General features: G+C 36.2%; 1 protein-coding gene across 1 annotated transcript; it reads left to right on the forward strand.

The window, feature by feature from the left end:
- The first annotated feature begins 16,467 nt into the window (after positions 1–16,467).
- On the forward strand, positions 16,468–22,325 carry LOC135153841 (uncharacterized). Its single transcript, XM_064098017.1, has 3 exons — positions 16,468–16,540; positions 16,744–16,945; positions 18,873–22,325. Exons 1-3 carry the CDS (start codon positions 16,468–16,470, stop codon positions 19,066–19,068), a joined length of 471 nt encoding a protein of 156 aa, XP_063954087.1. The 3' UTR covers positions 19,069–22,325.
- The last annotated feature ends 225 nt before the right edge of the window (positions 22,326–22,550 follow it).

A 22,550-nucleotide genomic window follows, 5' to 3' on the forward strand; every position in this document is an offset into this window, starting at 1 on the left:
CCCACGGGGTGCAAAATTTTGTAATGCGCCTGCCTTATTAGATAGGCCTATCTCATATTATTTGTAAGGAAAACTATAAGATGTAGTTAAAACTTCAGAATTTAGTGTGGACTACCCCGTAAACAAAAAATATAAACAAAATCAGCTTTTAGCAGCCGACTGGGAAAATGTAGGTGCAAATATTCTTCCCCCCCCAAAAAAAAAAATTGTTATGCTTCCGCCGCCAATGGATACATTGACAAGGACCATGTCTAGAAATAAGATATGCATAGTATAGTTTCTTTCAAATATGCTTATATCCTTGGAAATAATTTACACCTCATCTGCAGATGAATCCATGACACATGCTCCGGCGACGATTGCTCCGGTGACAAATGCTCCCCAAAATGCTACATTTGCTCCGCGACATTTGCTCCGCCGATATATGCTCCCCCGATATTTGCTCCGCCGACAGTTGCTCCGCCGACATTTCCTCCGCCGATATTTGCTCCGCCGATTGTTGCTCCGCCGACAGTTGCTCCAACGACAATTGCTCCGCCGATAATTGCTCCGCATTTAGCGATAAATGCTCCGGCGACAAATGCTACCCGAACGACACATGCTCCGGCGACAATTGCTCCGCCAATATTTGCTCCGTCGACAATTGCTCCGCCGACAATTGCATCTTATGTAGGGACAAATGCTCCTCTGATAATAGCTCCGCCGAAAATGCCATCCAATTATTGTTCTTTTTGTAAAAATAACAACGCTTCTTCTCCAAAGCTGTATGGTCATTATTATTATTTTATATATTTTTTATATTCCTAATTGAATTGCTCAGCGGAAAGAAATAGTTTTGCTCAAATTAAATTTCCCATCAGCGCTTTTATCTCAATTATTTCTCCCTTTCTTTCCCTGAAAACCACCTTCTTCCCCGTCCCTCTCTCCTCCTGTTTTAAAATTTCTCTCTCTCTCTCTGCATTCCTAGTAACTTCTGTTCCTATTCCTTTTACACCCTCTCCCTTTTTCTCCTATCTCTTTCTTCTCGCTCTAATGCTATTTTGGTCTGTTTTCACTGTTTATTTTTCTAACTGTTTCCTAGCCCCTCTAATGGAATTAAAAACTAATAAAGTTTTACAATCTTGTTAGAAAGGTGTTTCCTGTCACCTTCACTCAATTTTCTTTTATTTTTTCCCTTCAATTACGTGCAGTGTGTAAAAAAAAACCTCCTCTTAGAAATTAGTTTTTACAGACTTGCTGAGGACGTGCCTTGGAGCCATTCAAAGAATAGGCATTGTTTGATCACGCTGAACTAACCTCAAACTGCAACAAAATAATCTGTTAAAATATGATCATGCATAAAGGTTGAGAACTACATACAAGACCAAATGACAATGAACGACTTTTTAAAAGAAAACAAACTTTTTCACTTTCTTTTACAAAGTTATTTTTCCGACGTTATGTCAAAACCTAGCCAACACAGTTTATAAAAACAAAATAGAAAACAAGGTCGAAAATCAATTACAATATGACAAAGTAAACAAAAATAGAAAGCATATACAGCTAAAACAGGAACTCATCATGCTATGCCAAATGCTTGTCAAAATTCTTGTAAAACCAAAAATATGAAATGTAAGTACATGGGTATAAAACTACCAAAAATAAATTTCGCATATAACATGTATAAGTACAGTGTTTAAAAAAAGTGAATAATCTTAACAAAATATAAGCTGGGTTTTTATCACTGTTAACAATATATACGTGAAATAAACTAAGATGAGTAAATACATTGCATGTATGAGGCTTATATCTTTAAAAAATAAAAGAATATATTGCAGAAATATCATTATGGTATACATAATTTTGCATCCATGGAACCGGGGGTTATGAAATCATTCAAATATCAAGATATAGGTAAAAATAAGTATAGCTTGAGATAGGTTAAGGAATCGATAAGTTGTTTTTAACTAGGATTTTGAAGATCATAGGGATGTCTTTTTCAGTCATAATGGAGGGCATGTCTGAACAACTATTTAAATAATTCTAAACCCGGATTTGGTAAAACTACATTGAGGGAATTTGCCTTTCTAGTATTAAAAATGTGACGAAAAAAAAATCCACCTTCGTGACATTGATGTATTCTAAACCCGGATTTGGTAAAACTACATTGAGGGAATTTGCCTTTCTAGTATTAAAAATGTGACGAAAAAAATCCACCTTCGTGACATTGATGTATATAACAATCAATACATTAAACATAAGGGTGGTTAAAAATAATATAGTCTTTAATTGATACTTGGCCAAGAAAAACAAATCTGCAGTAGGTTTCTTCCTCTACTTGTCTCATAATAAAAAATACCAGTGACAATTCGTGCAGATCTATTTTATTTGCAATCTCTAAAATTTTCTTTTAAAAACATCTAAGGCAATTTCCCAGTACTGCACATAGCAAGGGTGAATGATAGATTTGTAATATTTGTACGATGTATTCAAAATAGCTATTGAAAGCTACCCAGCTAGTACAAAAAAATTAAAAAAAATATTATAATAGTGTTATGTAAAGGTTACGATTTTTTTTTTGAAATGTCAAAATGTATGGTTATATGTATGGTTAGGGAAACATTTTTATATACCGTTTAGCAATAATATTCTAAAAATGTTATTAAAACGTTTTTTTGCATTTTTGGAAAAGTTATAATGATGTTTCAAAAACATTATTTTCTTTCAGCATAAAAACATTTCGGTCAGAAAATTACTAAAATGTTAAACGCGAGGATTAAAATGTTGTATTAATGTTATAAAATGTTATAATGTTATCTTACAAAACATTATTTGGAAAACACAAGTGAGACCTTTTCGAAATGTTATTAAAACATTATGTGCTACCAGGGTATAGATCTGCACGTATTATTTGTATATAGACGCCAAGTAAAATAGGTTCAACTTTACACCTTTAATATCATCATTTTCATTAATATAAAAGGTGCAGACCAATGTCACACTAAGAGCATCTTGAAAGGTGCATTTTTGTACCTACTTTGCACCTTCAGATGTTTAGTTTTGAACCCTTCTTCTGAAAGGTGCTAAGTTGCAGCTTTAAATGTGCTCCAGGTGTAACATCGGTAAACATGCAAAGTTTAACCTATTTTTATTAGAGTGTATATTCTATTTCGACTTGTCATCTATTATAAGACCTAGGTATTTAATAATAATAATATAATATTCCGCATTTATATAGCGCTTAATACATCGGAACGACGTCTCTAAGCGCTTTACAGACATATTATTACCCCGGTCATCGGATCCTTGCATGCCCGCATACAATGTATGCACCTTCTCCACTCCCTGGGGAGCATTCCAACAAGAGTTCCAAGACTCAATTGCTAGGCATACTACATATAGGCTTTCACATCCTACCGGGTACCCATTTTACACCTGGGTGGAGAGTGGCAAAGTGTGGATTAACGCCTTGCCAAAGGACGCTAGGCCATGGTGGGATTCGAACACACGACCCTCTGATTACAAGGCGAGAGTCAGAACCGCTACACCACGACGCTTCATTGTTTAATCTGTTTTAACTTTTTCCTTTCATTGCAAAATTAAGTTCATCTAACAATGACTGATGACGTTTAAAATCTGCCTGGTGTTAGCCTGGGAGAAATTTGTTTTGGTTAAAATTCTTGTTTGGTTTGGTCATGCATGAATTACTTTCGGAGTTAGAAATTAATATCACCAGCATTTAAACAGAATGCTTGCATCGCAAACTATGCCACGTTGATGACAGTTCTTGCTATAGCTAACGCTGTAGCAGTTCCCATGCGTCATGGCCATTTTTTCTTTAAAGCAGCGAGAACTGTCGGCGGAGCAATTGTCGACGGAGCAAATATTGGCGGAGCAATTGTCGCCGGAGCATGTGTCGTTCAGGTAGCATTTGTCGCCGGAGCATTTGTCGCTAGATGTGGAGCAATTGTCGGTGGAGCAACTGTCGGCGGAGTAACTGTCGGCGGAGCAACTGTCGGTGGAGCAAATGTCGAGGAGCAAATGTCGCGGAGCGAATGTCGCATTTTCGGGAGCATTTGTCACCGGAGCAATCGTCGCCGGAGCATGTGTCGGGTTACCCTGCAGATAACATAGATTTCAGATTGTATTTAAAACTTTGCAAAGTAGGTGACATTTTGATAGAATTTTCAAGTTGGTTCCATACTGTAATTCCTGAAATTAAAGGACTATGTTTGTACGTATCTGCCCTAAATTTAGGTTTTTGCAATGTATCTTTTACAGCATGTCTTCCACAGTGACCATGTAACTAGCTGACATGTTGTAAACTAATCTTTAGGTATGTTGGTGCCATGTCATGCATTGATTTATACATCATCACTGTATGTCCAAATTGGAAACGTGTCTGAATAGGCATCCAACCTAATCTACTATACATGTCTTTTGAAGGAACATCAAATCCTTCTCACAAGACTATACGTGCGGCCTCGTATTTTTTCTTTGAAATCTCTCCGACCAAACGGAGAAACAGTAATCAAAATGTGGAAGAACGATGGCGTTGTAAAGGAGTTTCAGAAATTTTGTTGGAACATAACTTCTTGCTCGCTTTATTATACTTATATTTTTGAGCATTTTTGATAACTTTTTCCACATGTTCTGTCCATCGCAACTCCTCATCAATAATAACACCACGGCACTTGTCCTCCTTAACTCTTTTCAGACAACAGCCGTTTAGTGGGACAGAAAAAGCCTCCAATCCATTGAGAATCGACCGTGGTCCAATAAGCATCACATTCGTCTTATCAGAATTCCTACGGTTTTTAGTTAGCCATGAGAATACACTTTCCATACTTTTGGTTAGTTTTTGTTCTACTTATATAGCATTAGTTCCACTGACTGTAAGAGTTGTTTCGTCAGCATATATATCAACAACGCCATCATGAATACATTTTGGTAAACTATTGGTATACATAGAAAAAAGAAGTGGTCCAAGGATGGAGCTTTGTGGGACTCCCATTAATTCTCACTTTTGACGAATTTGAAGTACTAGTAGTCCCTTTAAAACAAACCGTCTGCTCTCGATTAGATAAGTATGATACAAACAATTTGACACTACAATCAGAACAGTCAATACCTTCCATTTTTGTAACACAATACTATGGTCACTAGTATCGAATGATTTTCTCAAATAGACAAAAGCAACATCTGATAATTTGTTGTTATCGATATTCAAAATGATGTGAAGACTATATAGTATCATGGGTTTTTTTTAATCCCATAATGGTGTCCCGTTTTCTAAACCGCGTAAATAATTAAAACATAAGCAAACCATGATGGATATAATTAATACACTGATCAAAACGCTGACTCATTAGTCAGAGAATTCATTTTATGCTGATTCATTCTGTATATAACGTGTGGTCAGAGCACAAGGTATGGACAGCAGGAGAATATAGGTACAAAGTTCAAGTTTATTTTTATCTGCACGACCGTTTTACGCACACTACAGGAACGGACGAGCACCTATCAATACAAACCAACAAATTCAATACCAACATCAATTAAGCTTGCTATATAGTGCGGAATACAGCGAAAGGTGGAGTTTCGTTATAGTATACCCCATGATATCAATTGAATAGCATTGTTTTTTTGTTGTTTTGGAAAAAGCCTGATTATAAACAATGACCGAAAACGTTGAGAGTAAGTAAAAAGAACTCTTTTTTCAATTGTTGGTATATAGAATTTAATAATGATTTGTGTTTTTTTCATCAGTATTGCATGACCGCCCCCTTTGATTTTTCGAGAGTGAAAATGAAAGGGAGAGAGAGAGAGAGAGAGAGAGAGAGAGGGAGATGAGGATTTTGAGGTCGTTTAGTTATCCTACACTGTAAAAAATGAAGTGCTAATTTAGCACTTATAGTGATTGTATAGTTACTGCACTACGAGTGCTGATTTTCTAGTTCAAATTTAAACTAGAAAATCAGCACTCGTAGTGCAGTCACTATACAATCACTGTAAGTGCTAAATTAGCACTTCATTTCTTACAGTGTATCAAATCAATTAAATCACGTATTTCTTTTTCAATTGTCATTTTTCATAATTACTCAGTATATCAATTATCATATTATCCTGGTGCAGCCCTTGTCTACTACACTACTACTCCTAAATACTCATCCTCTACCCCCTTCTACTACTACATGTACTACTACTACTACTACTACTACTACTACTACTACTACTACTACTACTACTACTACTACTACTACGACTACTACTACTACTACTACTACTACTACTACCACCACTACTACTACTACTACTACTACTACTACTACTACTACTACTACTACTACTACTACTACTACTCCTACTAATACTACTACTCCTCCTCCTCCTCCTCCTACTACTACTACTACTACTATACTACAACTACTAACTATTACTACTACTATACTACTACTCCTATACTTCTACTACTACGATATCCATTATACTGTCATCAGATGATTATCAACATCATCATCTACCATTAATATCAATGTCATTGTCATTATCACCATCATATCTCTTATTATGATAATTATGCATGTATTTCACTGAAAAATTCCACTGGAAAGAATTGAATTAGCTAACTGTGCTCTACAATATAACTCAATATTACAATCCTTATAACGAGACATGACTATCATAAAAAAAGTAATTTTCACTGAAATATAATGTGATAAATGCTAAAAAATATTTTCACACAATCTAAATTTATCACGATGATTTTTGTATCTATTTGGGGATCATTAAAATTAAACAAAACAAAACTGGTTAGATAATCAGTCAGTTTTCGATATTTTTGCAGACCATCATTGCATACCTGGCCTATATCTATCTTCAATCAACCCAAAACAATTATTATAAGGATAAAACGTTTAATAAAAGAAAATTAATCAAGAGATTGATAGATGTGTCTGCATGCTCTTTAGCGTCGTTGCCATAACAACACTGTTCTTTTCTATTCAACTAAAAAAAGGCCAACTTGTATCGCAGCATAATTAGACACACTGAATTATATACAATATCAAAATCACATTAAAACTTTACCATGCTGGTCCATAATCATTGATGAAGAACACAATATAGGCCTATTACATATTTGAAATGTACAAAGTCCCGACAAAACATGAAAAAATACATAAGACACGCGAATTGTAACTAATGCCGTCATTTTAAGCACACATACACATAATCAAATGGTCTTATTACGTCTCGATTCTTCGACGATAAGGACTATTTTTGGCGCGCACTCCATTTTGATCGGTTATAAAGAGCGGCCCAGAATAAAGGAAACCGGGATTCTTATATCTTTTATTTTAAAAGGCATACAATTTGTGATAATTCATTTACATCATTGTACAATTCAATTATTCCTCTATATTTTGATACCTAACATGTGACGAGCACTTCACGCATTAATGAGCAAGATGAGTTTGAAATTTTAATGTAAAAATGAGATTTCGCAGATAAATAGGACAAGATTGGTTCGTGATCCGACGACCGTGCTTATTCGACTTTTGGCTCTTTAGCATTTCTTTTGTATTCTTTTAAAGTTTCTCTCACTACTGATCCCTGAAATAAGAGTGGATTCAGACTAACGCGTGATTTCTGCGCAAATCGTTTCTGATATGCCTTAATATTTGTTTATTAATCTGCCATGGTCTAACGATTTTCTAAGCCGTTGGTCTGTAGTAAAAGACGATATACGAAAAATATATTTATTAATGTGAAATAATTTATAAAACGGGTTCCTTTTTGTGGGACGTACTATAGTAGAGAGGTTATGTGACAAAAAATGGCCAAGATGCTCGAATCTGGTAGGAAATGTGAAATTTGGCATATAGGGGTATTTTTGGGCGCTGATTAAAAAAATTGCCGGTGTAGCGGCGGATTTGGTTCCACCGGCGGATACCGTATCCGCCGGCAGATATGGTTCTAAATGGCCGATATCTTCTTTAATCGGAACCATATCCGCCGGGTTTGACGCGGCTTGATGTTTGCAGATTTGGTTCCTCGGCGGATTTGGTTCTATTGACTATACGTTTAATATTGATTTGGACAGACAACCTCGGCAGCGCGCGCATGCGCGGCTCTGCAGGCAATGTCGATCGCAATGGGGGAGGGGGGGGGGGGTTTCGTCCGCCTTTAGTGAATTCTTATTCAGGGGCGGATCCATACAGCTTTTGACAAAGGGCTCGATGGGGATGAGGATTAATAGGAGAAATGATGTCTCGATATTTCATGTATTACATAGACCTGGCACATACGCCAAAACTATGCTATTTATTATAAGATTTTGATGAAATTTTCATCATTCTATTTTGTGAATTTTTATACTTTTTTCAGTCCGCAGTATGCATCGACCTCTTTAACTGTGCTTTTTCACACCATGTTTAGTGTTAGTTTGCCAGACTGTTTGGCGAAAATTTGCACCCCATATAGGCCTATAGGTTTTTTAAACTACAAATGTTTAGAAAAATTTTAACAAGTTAAAACTTCATATTTCAAAATAAATAATGCAAATTATGTATGAAAATAATTATGTTTTGCTGTTCGCTCATAATATTATTGCTTGTAGAATGCGAATGTCGGCATTAGGTGGGCTGATGATGTCACATCTCCACTTGTTCTTTTGTATTTTATTATATGAAGTTAGGTTTATTCAAAATTTTTCCTCCAAGAACTAGAAAAATTGAATTGACAATTGATTTAGTGCATTAGATATTTATTGCTGCAACTTATTTCATTATAAAAGAGACATATTATTCACACAAGTATGAAATAATGAAAAAAATATGATTTTATGTAATAACATAAGAAAACGGAAAGTGGAGATGTGACATCATCAGCCCATCTAATGAATATTCATGACGACTGTTTTCACAAAATATTGCTAAACTTTAAACTTCAATAACTTTATTATTTGTTATCCGATTTTGATGAAATTTTCAGCATTTTGCTCAGTGAATTCTACTCTATGTATTTAGATATGAATATTTTCAGCCCGGACCATCCCTTTAATACAAAATAATGATTTTAAGTATCGAAACTGCCATTGTTTGCCTTCATTTAATACTCTGTATTAATCGATGCATATTGTGCCCAATTTATCCCTAAAATTGTGATAAGAAGGATTTTTCATACTGCAATAAATTAATAGGTATGAAATAAATTAACAAATGCATGTTATTTGAATACAAGCATTATCTTGGGGGAAAATTCTTTGTATACTAGTAGTGCAGCAGACATTGACAGTTGAATGAAGACTAAATGTGGACTATTTAAAGACCCAGACCAGACCCCAAAATTTAATTGACAAATCAGACAAATCGAAAGCTATTAATTTAAACTAAAAACAGAAATGCAAGTTTCATGCAGTCATCGCTTACAGCTGAATATATCGGGTTTCGAAAATGCTTTCACCGGCCTCGCAATGTTAGAAGTGGTGTAATTCCATAGAGTTGTAACAAGAAAATGCGTTATTTTCCCCTTTCAGATTACGCATTTTATTTTTTCACTCATATCACATAGAGATAACATAGATATCTTTTTCTGCAAGCATTAATTGATGAAATCTACCGCTTTTGACTAGTTTTCTCGTACCACGTGACGTATGTGAATGAAGGATATCGCGATAGCGCAAGAACGATATCTTCCGAAGAGAGTGGTACTGAATCCGCCAGAGTAGAACACGATCCGCCGGCGGATTTGGTGCCTAGAACAGTATCTGCCAGGCGCAGGATCCGCCGGTACACCGGCCCCAAGCGATTTGGCCATCAGGTCGGCCGCCATTTTGAAATCCAAAATGGCCGCCATGAAAAATCATTAAATGTCATTTTCTTGAGTTTTACATGGCATGTGACACTGAAATTTGGCATAAAGGGGGATTTAAAGGCACTGATTTCAAATATTGCCGGCCCCCAGCAATTTGACCATTTGGTCGGCGGCAAAATGGCCGCCATCTTGAAATCCAAGATGGCCGCCATGACATATTATTGCAATCATTTTCTCGAGTTTAATATGAACTGCGGTATTGGAATTTGGCATATAGGCTTAATTTGGGGTGCTGATTTCAAATATTGCCGGTCACAAGTGATTTGACCATCGGGTCGGCCGCCATTTTGAAATCCAAGATGGCCGCCATGAAAAATCATTAATCTCATTTTCTTGAGTTTTACATGACATGTGACACTGAACTTTGGTATACATGTATAGGGGTGTTTTTAGGCACTGATTTCAAATATTGCCAGCCCCCAGCAATTTGACCATTTGGTCGGCTGCAAAATGGCCGCCATTTTGAAATTCAAGATGGCCGCCATGATAAATTATTGCACTCATTTTCTCGAATTTATATGAACTGCTGTATTGAAATTTGGCATATATGCTTAATTTTGGGCGCTGATTTCAAATATTGCCGGACTTAAGCGATTTGACCATCGGGTCAGCCGCCATTTGAAATCCAAGATGGCTGCCATGAAAAATCATTGAACTCATTTTCTTGAATTTTATATAATATGTGCCACTGAAATTTGTAGTATATCGGTATCTGGGTGAGTTCATTAAAAAAATTGCTGGCTCCAAGCAATCTGACAATTGGTCGGCGGAAAAATGGCAGTCATCTTGAATTCCAAGCTGGCTGCCATAGAAAATAGAAATATTGCAATGTTTTCGTTGAGTTTTATATGATCTGCGGTATTGCACGTTGACATATAGAAGTAGAGTGGGGAGCTTATTTCAAATATTGCTTGCCCTCAGCGATCTGATCCCCTGAGTCAGGGTTATACGGGCGTAATTACAACTGGCAGGCCAAAGATATTCATTCGAGCCAACCCATTAATTCTCAAATTTTAATTTTGATATTGCTGATTGACAAAATTAAATGAATATGATTGATAATCTAACACTGATTCTAGGGAGGGTAACTTTACTGAACTTCCTTTTTTCAAATTGGGAAGATATATCACCACTTTGGAACAATTTTTATACTGGCGGAAGAAGTATTGCCATTTTACTGTCTCAAGTGATGAATTTGATCCTGTCAGGTGTAGTCTTCATAAATGCTGATTTATTTTTAAAATGAGCTGGTTGAGGTACCCTTTTCTGGTCAGATATGGAAAGTCAGACATATATCCTATCCACTGGTAGTAAACATTCAATTTTCAAATTTCATCCTTATTTTTTTTTAGAGCGCCTCTTTAACACACGAGTCTATGGGAAATGTTTTAGGCCCGTGATACCTCAGCTGCAAAATGGCAGCCATCTTGAAATCCAAGATGGCTGCCATAATAAAAAAAAAAAAAAAAAATCAAGTATCATAATTATAACGTAGGTATTATTGTGAAATTTGGCATCTTGGGGTATTGAAATTTCCCCCTAGTAATCTGTCCAATAGATATGCTGCAAAATGGCCACCATCTTGAAATCTAGAGAGGATCGACTGTCATGAAAATTCATTAAAATCATTTTCTCGAGTTTTAAATAATTTGAGGCACTGCATTTTAGACATACAGGCAGGTTTCGGCCTGCTGCCCCAGTGATTGATCCACCGGGTCAGCTGAAAATGACCGCCACTTTGAAATCTAAGATGGCTACTACAAAATATCTTTCAAAAATGTTTTCCTGAATTCTACATTACCCGTGACACTGTAAATTGGTATTATGAAGCAAAAACTTGTATTGTATGTTAATTTCAAATATGGATAGGTAATGAACATATAACACATAACACACTTTATCTGCCATTTTAAATTCCCATATGACCCATCATGACACAAGGACATGATTACCTAGCTTAGTTCTAAATATTGATTATTGTGGGGGAGAATAAGTACAATATGATAGCACGAATCAAAATTCATGTATGGTATAACTGATGGCAATCCATTTATTATTGCTATCAATCATTTATATGCTAGACGGTTGACAGTGAATCTTACAGATCTCCAGGAATTACTTTGGAACGATTTAATTGATAACCATCGTGTGTTCGACAATCTGACAATTGGAGCATGTTCGCCTCACAATGGGGAGATCGGGAGTTCAAGCTCCGACAGCATCAGACCAAAAGATGTTAAAAGAGGGGAGTTGCTTCTACCCTGTTTGGCGGTCAACGAATTAAAGGGGAAGTTCACCCTGACAAAAAGTTTATTGAAACAATAACAGAATAAATAATAAAAAAATATTGAAGGTTTGAGGAAATTCCATCAAATATTTAAAAATCTATTGGAATTTCATTTGGTGTATTTGTGACGTCAGATGCAAGCAGTTCCCCCATGTTTCTTAAAGTACAAAAATCAATGAAATGTAGGCTCCTCAAAAAAAAAAAAAATGTTTTTTATTGAACCCTCAGTATATCAACAAACAAATTATTTCACACCCGCTCCAGAAAAAAAAATTACCCATGATGAACCATTTATGTATTTTATATCACACAACATAATGGGGCAGCTGCTCGTTCAGTATATGACGTCACAAATCAAAAACTTAAAATTCTAATATCTTTGATGGATCCACCAATATATTTTTTATATCATATTTTCTTGTGTTTTTACAACAAACTTTTCTCCGGGGTGAACTTCCCTTTTTAAGGGATAGAGCAACGTCCGATGTGGCGCTGCTAAGTTGCTGCCGGGCTCACGATCTACAGGGTATGGGCAGAATAAAATTTATGTTACTGAATTCTATTTTGAACAATAATATATGTATTATTATCATCCATAATTAATATTAATTTCATCATCATCATACCACTATATAACCATCAGTACTTCAAGTCTGGAGCAGTTTTCTTCATGTCGATTTGTAATAAAATATTGCAATTATTGGATCAATATTCTAAGACCAGCAGGCCAAAAACCTGCCTGTATGTCTAAAATGCAGTGCCTCAAATTATTTAAAACTAAGAAAATGATTTTAATCAATTTTCATGACAGTCGATCCTCTCTAGATTTCAAGATGGTGGCCATTTTGCAGCATATCTATTGGACAGATTACTGGGGGCAATTTCAATATCCCTAGATGCCAAATTTTCATATGATACGTTACGTGATACTAGATAAAGTAATTTATTTAATGATCTTTTTTCATGGCAGCCATCTTAGATTTCAAGATGGCTGCCAGTTTGCTTCTGACTCAGGGGATCAGATCGCTGAGGACCAGCAATATTTGAAATAAGCACCCCGCACTCCGTCGATATGTCAAAGTGCAATACTGCAGATCATATAAAACTCAAAGAAATAATTTACAGCCTCTCAACAGAAAATGATTGTTCCGGATGGTTATTATTCAACCAAAGCCACTTCAATTGTGTAACTGCAGAAGAAGCTAGCTGGTTTGTGTATTTATGGTGCTTCATACTTACGTAACATCTATATCAGCAATTAAGGGTGCCAAAGTATTATAATCCTTGCAACGGACAAAGATGTGGTTGTGTTGGATTTGTTTTCAGTGCCAATACAATGGGTTTTACTCACCATTATAATGTTGTACATCATTCAAACTTGGTAACCATATTGGAATTCAAAATAACATCTATTTATTATGTTTTTTTTCATTGATCAAGAATGCAAAGATCAAGTTTTTCTCCAAATTCAAAGTATTACAGGCCATACGTAAGACTTGAGCAAATAATCTTTCATGGCGGCCATCTTGTATTTCAAAATGGCAACCAAACAGGGGTCTGACAATAATCAGTGCCTAAATATATGACAACTTTCAGGGCCAGAGTGAATATAAAACTCAAGATAATTATCATAGCTTTAAATTCATGGCGGTCATTTTGCCGAAACCCGGTGGTAACATTGCTGGTGGCCGGCAAAAGTCAGTGCCACATACTTCTGTATGCCGAATTTTGGTGTCATATATAATGTAAAATCCAAGAAAATTATTTTGATATTGTTTTTCATGGCAGCCATCTTGCCGCTGAACTGATGGTCAGATCACTTGTGGCTGGCAATATTTGAAATCAGCACCCCAAAATAGGTACTCTATTTGCCAAAGTTCAGAGCACGTGTAAAATTCAAGAAAATGATATTTAGTGATTTTCATGGCGGCCATCTTAGATTTCAAGATGGTGGCTGACCTGGTGGTAAGACTATTTGAAATAAGTGCCCTAAACTACACCTACACTATATATGCTAAATTTTAATACCATAGCTCATACAAAACTAGAGAAAATTATTGCAACGATATTTCATGGCGGCCATCTTGGATTTAAAGATCGCGGCCGTTTTGCCGCTGACCTGGTGTTCAAATTGCTGGGGGCCGGCAATATTTGAAATCAGTGCCTCAAAATACCCCTATATGCCAAATTTCAGTGTCACATATGTGAAACTCAAGAAAATGACATTTAATGAATTTTCATGGCGGCCATCTTGGATTTTAAAATGGCGGCCGACCCGATGGTCAAATCACTTGGGACCGGCAATATTTGAAATCAGCACCCCCTATTAAGCCTATATGCCAAATTTCAATACCGCAGTTCATATAAATTCGAGAAAATGAGTGCAGTAATATATCATGGCGTCCATCTTGGATTTCAAGATGGCGGCCATTTTGCCGCCGACCAAATGGTCAAATTGCTGGGGGCCGGCAATATTTGAAATCAGTGCCTAAAAATACCCCTATATGCCAAATTTCAGTGTCACATGCCATGTAAAACTCAAGAAAATGACATTAAATGATTTTTCATGGCGGCCATCTTGGATTTCAAAATGGTGGCCGACCCGATGGTCAAATCGCTTGGGGCCGGCAATTTTTTAAATCAGCACCGAAAAATACCCCTGCATTATGCTAAATTTCACACTTTCTGCCAGATTCGAGCATCTTTTTACATATCTACTGGACTACTTATACATGTATAGTGCATACACATCGTGGCATTGACGTGCTCAGTATCAACCTGAAAGACACGACCAATGTAACGGCATATTAAACAAAAGATTTGGAATCTTATCAGGACAACACAGAAAATCTACTTACCGTCCACCGAGTCAATATTTGACATCTCATCGTGGACCCAAAATGACATTGTAAATTTAAAACATTCCGTACTTGGTAAACAGTAGTCCTATTTGCAATTAAAAAAAAACACACCTTCAGGTTTATTTATTTTACGACTAAACAAAAAAGGATTGGTAAAGGGCCTATACGTTGTTAGAAATATTCCCGATCATAAATATCGGTCAAGTTTGACCCAAAAAAAATTCAACCGTACATAAATTTTGATTGATTTTGACACTTTCTTGGCCAACATTTATATCGACCAACACACCGGTCATTATGACCAATCCTTTGTACCTGTGTGAATTATCTAAAAAAAAAAGCTATTACGCTAAGCCCTTTCTTGAATGAAATGCTTTGATAATATTTCACCTCATCCACGCATAGACGAAGATGAAGTTCCAACTTACATTTCGCTTACAGGGCTCGTTTTTCATAAAAGTTATTATTTTCATGGTAACTTTGTCATCCAATGGTAACTACCATGGTAACACTAATCAACAGCCAATCAAAATCAAGGAATCCATGCAAGTTATTCCATGGCAAATTTACGACAATGGTAACTTCTATGCAACGGGGCCCACAGACGTGTTAATATATTCCAAGATCAGGGGAGCGTTTCATGAAAGGACTTGTCAGACATTTTATCTGACAAGTCCTGTTTTATCCGACAGTTACCATAGTAACATTGCCTCTCAGGCAATCAAAATCAAGGAAAGTTGTCGAATCTGACATCTTGTTGGACGAACATGTTGATGAAACACTCCCCTGCCCTTAGCTATTGCGCAGTTTACCTTGCTATTGTAAATTCAATTACAAATGCATCACGTAGCTGGAATAAAGATTTGTTTATCTTGATGTGTTATTCATATTGTGAGACGTTAAAGAACTTTGTGATTAAAAAAAAAGTTATCTTTGAATCACAACAATATAGAAAAGAAAAACAACTAAATCTTCCCAGAGGTCTCAGGGCAACTCCCGGAAGCTGGCTACATGGTGAGAGAAAACGTACGAATTCTTACTAACCCAAGGACAGTGTTGTTCTTATTCTTACATGTACATGCAGGGGTGTGACGGTTGTGTCAGTAACCCACATCTTATAGCAATTCAAAGAAGCTGGCTACATGGTGAGAGAAAACGTTCCAATTCTTACTAACCCAAAAGCAAGGCACTACTAGTGTTGTCCTTATTCTTACATGTACATGCAGGGGTGTGACGGGTGCGTCAGTAACCCACATCTTATAGCAATTCAAAGAAGCTGGCTACATGGTGAGAGAAAACGTTCCAATTCTTACTAACCCAGTGTTGTCCTTATTCTTACATGTACATGCAGGGGTGTGACGGGTGCGTCAGTAACTCACATCTTATAGCAATTCAAAGAAGCTGGCTACATGGTGAGAGAAAACGTTCCAATTCTTACTAACCCAGTGTTGTCCTTATTCTTACATGTACATGCAGGGGTGTGACGGGTGCGTCAGTAACTCACATCTTATAGCAATTCAAAGAAGCTGGCTACATGGTGAGAGAAAACGTTCCAATTCTTACTAACCCAAAAGCAAGGCACTACTAGTGTTGTCCTTATTCTTACATGTACATGCAGGGGTGTGACGAGTGCGTCAGTAACCCACATCTTATAGCAATTCAAAGAAGCCGGCTACACGTTCGAAGTCTGACTAACCCAAGGCACATGATAATAATGCTGTCTTTATACCTTCAATGCAGGAGTCTTGGTGACGGGTGCATCTGGTTATATAGCAACCCACATCGTGAAGCAACTCCAGGAAGCTGGTTACAAGGTCAGAGGAACAGTCAGGAGTCTCACCAACCCCAAGAAAGTAGGACCTCTGAAGGAACTCTGTCAGAACCCTGCCCATGAACTGGAACTGGTAGAAGCTGACTTGAATAAAGATGAAGGATGGAAAGAGTAAGGGTATACTCACTGTCTCCTCCCTTTTTATCTGACTGCTCTTTGGTCAGAATATTTATAGTAGATATTCTGCTTCTTCTTCTTATTAAGTGAAGTAAGGTATCTTTTTTTCTGTGAATATGTGGAATCGTCATTTTTTTATCTACCGTGATAATTGTCAGATCTGCAACAGTGAAAGAGTGACGGATCATCCATGGCCGTACGCAACCGAAATTAAAAAAAAATTACAAGTTTGCACGGAATTCTTCAATTTATCTTTAGATAATGCACAAGCTCCCCATGGCAAGATCGTTTCGCTTTCGACTTTCTTTGAAAATTTATGCGTCTTGTCCCCAAGAAAAGTTATCACCGATTCCTCTTTTTTGCATATCATTGAGGCTGTTCACACCGCAAGGGGGGACCGTGGGCGGACCGTGGATCGCGCTATCGTAGCGCGATCCACGGTCCGCCCATTGGCATTCACCGGATTCACACCGCAGTGAGATAGCGCGGTCTATCGTAGCACCCCCTTTTTTGAGAGGTCCTGTTGCCATGACGCATTACTTACTATATTTCTATTTTCACGATGTTCCGACGCGTTTTACTCCATAAAATTAGGAGTGTTGAGTTGTACCGATTCAGATTCAGATCGCACCAAAATAGAATGAGTATAAAATTCCCCGCGTGTAGATGACTTCCGGCGTGCTATCGTAGCTCGGGTTCACACCGGCAGAGATAGCGCGATCTAGCGCGCGCTAGACCGCGCTATCTCTCGTGGACCACCCCCAAGAGGTGCTCCAGTGGCACGCCGTTTTGGCTCGCCGTGGCTCGCTGTTGGGCGGACCGAAACGACGTTGTACCTTCCACACCGCAGAGATAGCGCGATCTAGCGCGCGCTAGATCGCGCTATCTCTGCCGGTCTGAACAGGCTCATTGTGATGTGAATATAAATATTTTGTGAAAAATAAACGATATTTCATAATGTCATATCTTTATAATTTATCTATTTTGCATCCGATGAAATTTCCAGCGTTATGTTTTTTCATTGTTATAATAATATAGGATTTGTATAGCGCACGTATCCACCTTGCTAGGTGTTCAAGGCGCTCCTATATTACCCCTATATTACGGTTGTGTAAAAATGTCAACAGCGGATAAAGATAAAGACTGGGGGGGGGGGGTTAGGGAGCGACCACCCTTATGATTTTTAAAGTAGTGAGGGAAGAGAGAATAGAAAACAATAATAAATGGTTTTATGAAGAGAGAAAAAAAAGAAGAGTATGAAAGGGATGTGTAATTTCATTGAGAGAGATGGGTGGCGTCTTGAACCCTCACCTCCTTCATCAAAATACACTGTAGCTACCTTCAGTCTCAGTTTCATTTTTTTTTTCATTTCCAACAAAGTAATAAAAAAAATTATGTATCATGAGTACAGAAAACATTCAAAGAGATATGTGTGCAATTAGACAAATCAGAATTTTTAACCCAAAGGCCCGTATTCTGAAGTCAGGTTTAATTTAAACTCTAGTTTAAAGTTGTGGTTTAACTATTGAACATGTTGAAAGCCAATCGTGACATAAATCTTTAACAGTAGAGATACACTGAATCATGCAGCTCAGCTTATTTGACTCTCAAATAATTCACAACTGTCTGGCAAGGATAAATAAGATAGTTGTCTTCACCAGTAAAGAATTATGAAAGGGCAGAGTTAACATGAGAAGCGTACAATGTAAACATAACTCTGACATTTTTGGCTTCCCATGATTTTAGCACAGAGTTAGAACATGGTCTTAGTTAAACCTGACTTAAGAATACGGGCCATAATGTACATACTACATGTACTAGGAAATAAATCAGTATTCTGAAGAAAGATGTATAACTTATAGTCCTTGTAGCTGGAAATAAAAGTAATCATTCATTTCTTTTTGTTGTTGTTGGTATAAAGAGCCGTGCAGGGGTGCAGTCATGTTCTCCATACAGCTAGTCCTTTCCCTATGGCTGCTCCGAAACACGAAGATGAACTCATCAAGCCTGCTGTAGAGGGTACAACAAGAGTTCTCCAGGCCTGTAAGGAGGTGGGCGGGGTCAAAAGAGTTGTGGTCACCAGTTCATGTGCAGCTATCACTGGTAAGACGGACTAGATTTTTTTTTCTTTAAAGGGGTACTCCTGGCTAAAATATCTAACCAACATTGTGTACCATTCACCGAGCAATACGCGGAGAATTTCATCAAAATCTGATGACAAAATAGTTATTGAGTTTCAAATTTATCAATATTTTATTTTTAAAATAGCTATATGCACGCCGTCATGAATATTCATTAGGTGGACCGATTAAGTCATGTCCCAACTTTACATAATTATTATGAAATCATAATTATATGAAATTTTGACATTCATACATTTTATGCCCGCTGTAACAGTAGCGAAATAAGCCGCAACAATGAATATCTTACTCAATGATGCATTTTTACATGTCTTCTTCTAATTTTCTTATGTTCTTCATCTCTCGATGGGAATGGATTTACATTAAGTATTTCACAATTTAGTTATGTGTAGTGAAATAGATATTTGCATGGAATGTCCTTCTTGCCTTTATTCTGCATTTCCTTTCTATAAATTAAACAATGATGAATTTATGGATACTCTTCAATTTCATAAATCTGCTCCGTACATTGATATTAATGACCTAGAAAGTATTTTTGACAGAAAACATGAAAATAACATATGCAACATTGAAGATTGTGAACTACAGGAAGAGATGAATGAGTGTACATATTATCTTGAAGCTGATTCAGGCTTTTATCTGATTCATTTGATAATGATTTTAGTATCTTACATTTTAATGCACGCGGTTTAAATAAGAACTCTTGTGAAATAGTTGATTTTATATCTTCATTTTCTGTATATGGTTTCTCTGAAACATCGATTCATTGTAAAACTCCAAAGCTTTTTAACCTATAGAAGGATATTCATTTGTATATTCCGATCGCAATGATGGTATGGGAGGAGGAGTAGCATTATTAGTTTCAAATACATTAAATTTAAAATCAGAAATTATATACATATTGATCATGATGGCACTGATATGTTATTTATCGAAATTATTGTTCAATCAGGGAAAAACATTATTGTTGGAATCATTTACAGGCAACCAAAGAGCGAAATTGACAGTTTTATTACTGAATTTGATAAATGTATTCAGGAACTTATTAAAGAAAATAAACTCATATACATTATGGGGGATTTTAATATTGATATTTCTAAATGTACTTTACAGGTATTATATTCATCACAACTCTTGCCATTAATTGATAAGCCCACTCGCCTTTCAGCTCTTAGTGCAACACTAATAAATAATATTTTTACCAATAATATCAATTCGTTCATCACCTCTGGAATTTTTTTTCATGATGTCACTGACCACTTGCCAATTTTTCAAATTACAAATTGTACCTTATTCAATACGTATAAACATGTACAGAATGTAAAAAAATAATTGATTAATGATAATACTATTGATAATTTGAAATCAGATTTGATCACGGAAGAGTGGACAAGCATTATTCATTGTGATGATGTAGAAATTGCTTACAGAAATTTAAAACCAAGTTTGCCTTCTATTACAATAAAAGCTTTACATTAGTCAAAAAGAAAAGTAAACAAAAATGCAGAAAACCTTGGTTGAACTTTGAATTATTAAAATTAATTCAAAATAAGCATAAGCTATATAAAAGATATTGTTAGGTCATTTTCAAATAAAACAAAATATCATGAAGCCCCTAATAAGGTGAATAAACTAAGGAAGCAAGCACGAAGAAATAATTTTGCTCATAAATTAAAAAAGACAAAAGGTGATATAAGGCAAACTTGGTCTGTGGTCAAAGAAATATTTGGTAAGTCAAAAAATTCTCTTCCATCATATTTTAAGATAAATGATCAAGATATTTATGATTCTAAAATAATTGCCAATTATTTTGATGATTTTTTTATCAATATTGGTCCAAATATGTGCAATAATATTCCACGAAGTGATGAAAATGATTTTTATAAATTCTTGCCTCGATTGAATGAAGTATCACTATTTTTTTACTCCTGTTGATGAATCTGAAATTTTCAAAATTGTACAATCACTTAAAAGCACTAATTGCTGTGGTATCGATAATTTTAATTCATGTGTTTTAAAAAAGATATCTGCCTTGATTTTGAAACCTCTTGTACATATTTTAAATCTTTCTTTATGTACCGGAAAAATTCCATCGGAATTGAAAATTGCTAAAATTACACCAATACATAAAAAGGATGATATGAATACTATAGGAAATTATAGACCAATATCTGTATACTGCCATTTTTTTCTAAAATTCTTGAGAAAATTGTTTATAATCGTCTAGAAATCTTTTTAACGAAACATGCAATATTGAATTCTTGCCAGTATGGTTTTAGAAAAAATGTATCCACTGAAATGGCTCTCATTGATTTTCATAATTATTTAATATGTTCATTAAATAAGAAATTGCATACTTTGGGTTTATTTTTAGATCCAAGCAAAGCGTTTGATTCTATTGATCATACAATTATGTTAAAAAAAACAAAAAATATATGGCATACGAGGTACGGTATTAGAATGGTTTAAAGATTATTTAAAAGATCGAACTCAAATAACTTTTTACAGTGGTGTTTTGTCAGACCCAAAGAAAGTCAAGTGTGGTGTGCCTCAGGGCTCAATTTTGGGGCCGTTATTGTTTTTATTGTACATAAATGATTTGATTAATTGTTCTAATAAGCTGAATTTTATTCTTTTTGCTGATGACACCAATATTCTATGTAGTGATGAAAATTTGAACGACTTAAAGAAAACTATGAACGATGAATTACAATACGTCTCACAATGGTTTAATTGTAATAAGTTGTCACTTAACACATCGAAGTCCAGTTTCATTTATTTTAGTTATAAGCAAAATCTAATTACAGATGACCCATCAAATAATTTAATCATCAAAATGAATAATGTTGTCATAAAACGTGTGCAATCTAAACCTTTTCGGGGACATCCCGATAGACCGCGGGTCCGATAGACCGCGGGTCCGATAGTCCGCGGGACCGATAGACCGCGGGTCCGTTAGTCCGCAGGTCCGATAGACCGCGGGTCCGGTAATCCGCAGTGTGTGTAAAATTATGATCAGATATATCAAATGTCATCGAGAGGTCCAAAGGTCAAATGATACGAGACCATGGGGTTCTATCAGGTGCGGATCCATGGGGGGCCGAGGGGAAACTGCCTCATCCCCCCACCCCCAGCTCAAAAAAGAGAGGGGGAAGAGAATAAAAAGGGAGAGAGGTCTGAGGAAGATGGGAAAAGAAGAGAATAGAAAAGAGAGTAAGAGGGGGGAAGGAGAGGGAGAGAAGAAAATAAAGAGAAGAAAAAGGGGGAAAGGAAAGACAAAGAAAAAGGGAGAAGAAAAGGGGGAAAGAAGAGAAAAAAAGAGAGGAGGGAAAAGGAAGAGAAGAAAAGAAGGAGAAAGGAAAAGGAGGAAAAAGAAGAAGAAAAACGAGGAAGGAAGAGAAGAATATTTACATAGAGAGGAAGATGGGAAGGAAGATAAGTAAAAGAGAGAGAATGAG

The sequence above is a fragment of the Lytechinus pictus genome, chromosome 4 (assembly GCF_037042905.1).
Source record: "Lytechinus pictus isolate F3 Inbred chromosome 4, Lp3.0, whole genome shotgun sequence".
NCBI classification, from domain to species: domain Eukaryota; kingdom Metazoa; phylum Echinodermata; class Echinoidea; order Temnopleuroida; family Toxopneustidae; genus Lytechinus; species Lytechinus pictus.

Bases quoted from the DNA above. Each gene is read 5' to 3' on its own strand.
- LOC135153841 (XM_064098017.1), top strand. From the start codon at position 16,468: ATGTACATGCAGGGGTGTGACGGGTGCGTCAGTAACTCACATCTTATA. The intron at 16,541-16,743 runs GTGAGAGAAAAC...CCTTCAATGCAG, and splicing joins TCAAAGAAGCTGGCTACATG to GAGTCTTGGTGACGGGTGCA. The intron at 16,946-18,872 runs GTAAGGGTATAC...GTTGGTATAAAG, and splicing joins AAAGATGAAGGATGGAAAGA to AGCCGTGCAGGGGTGCAGTC.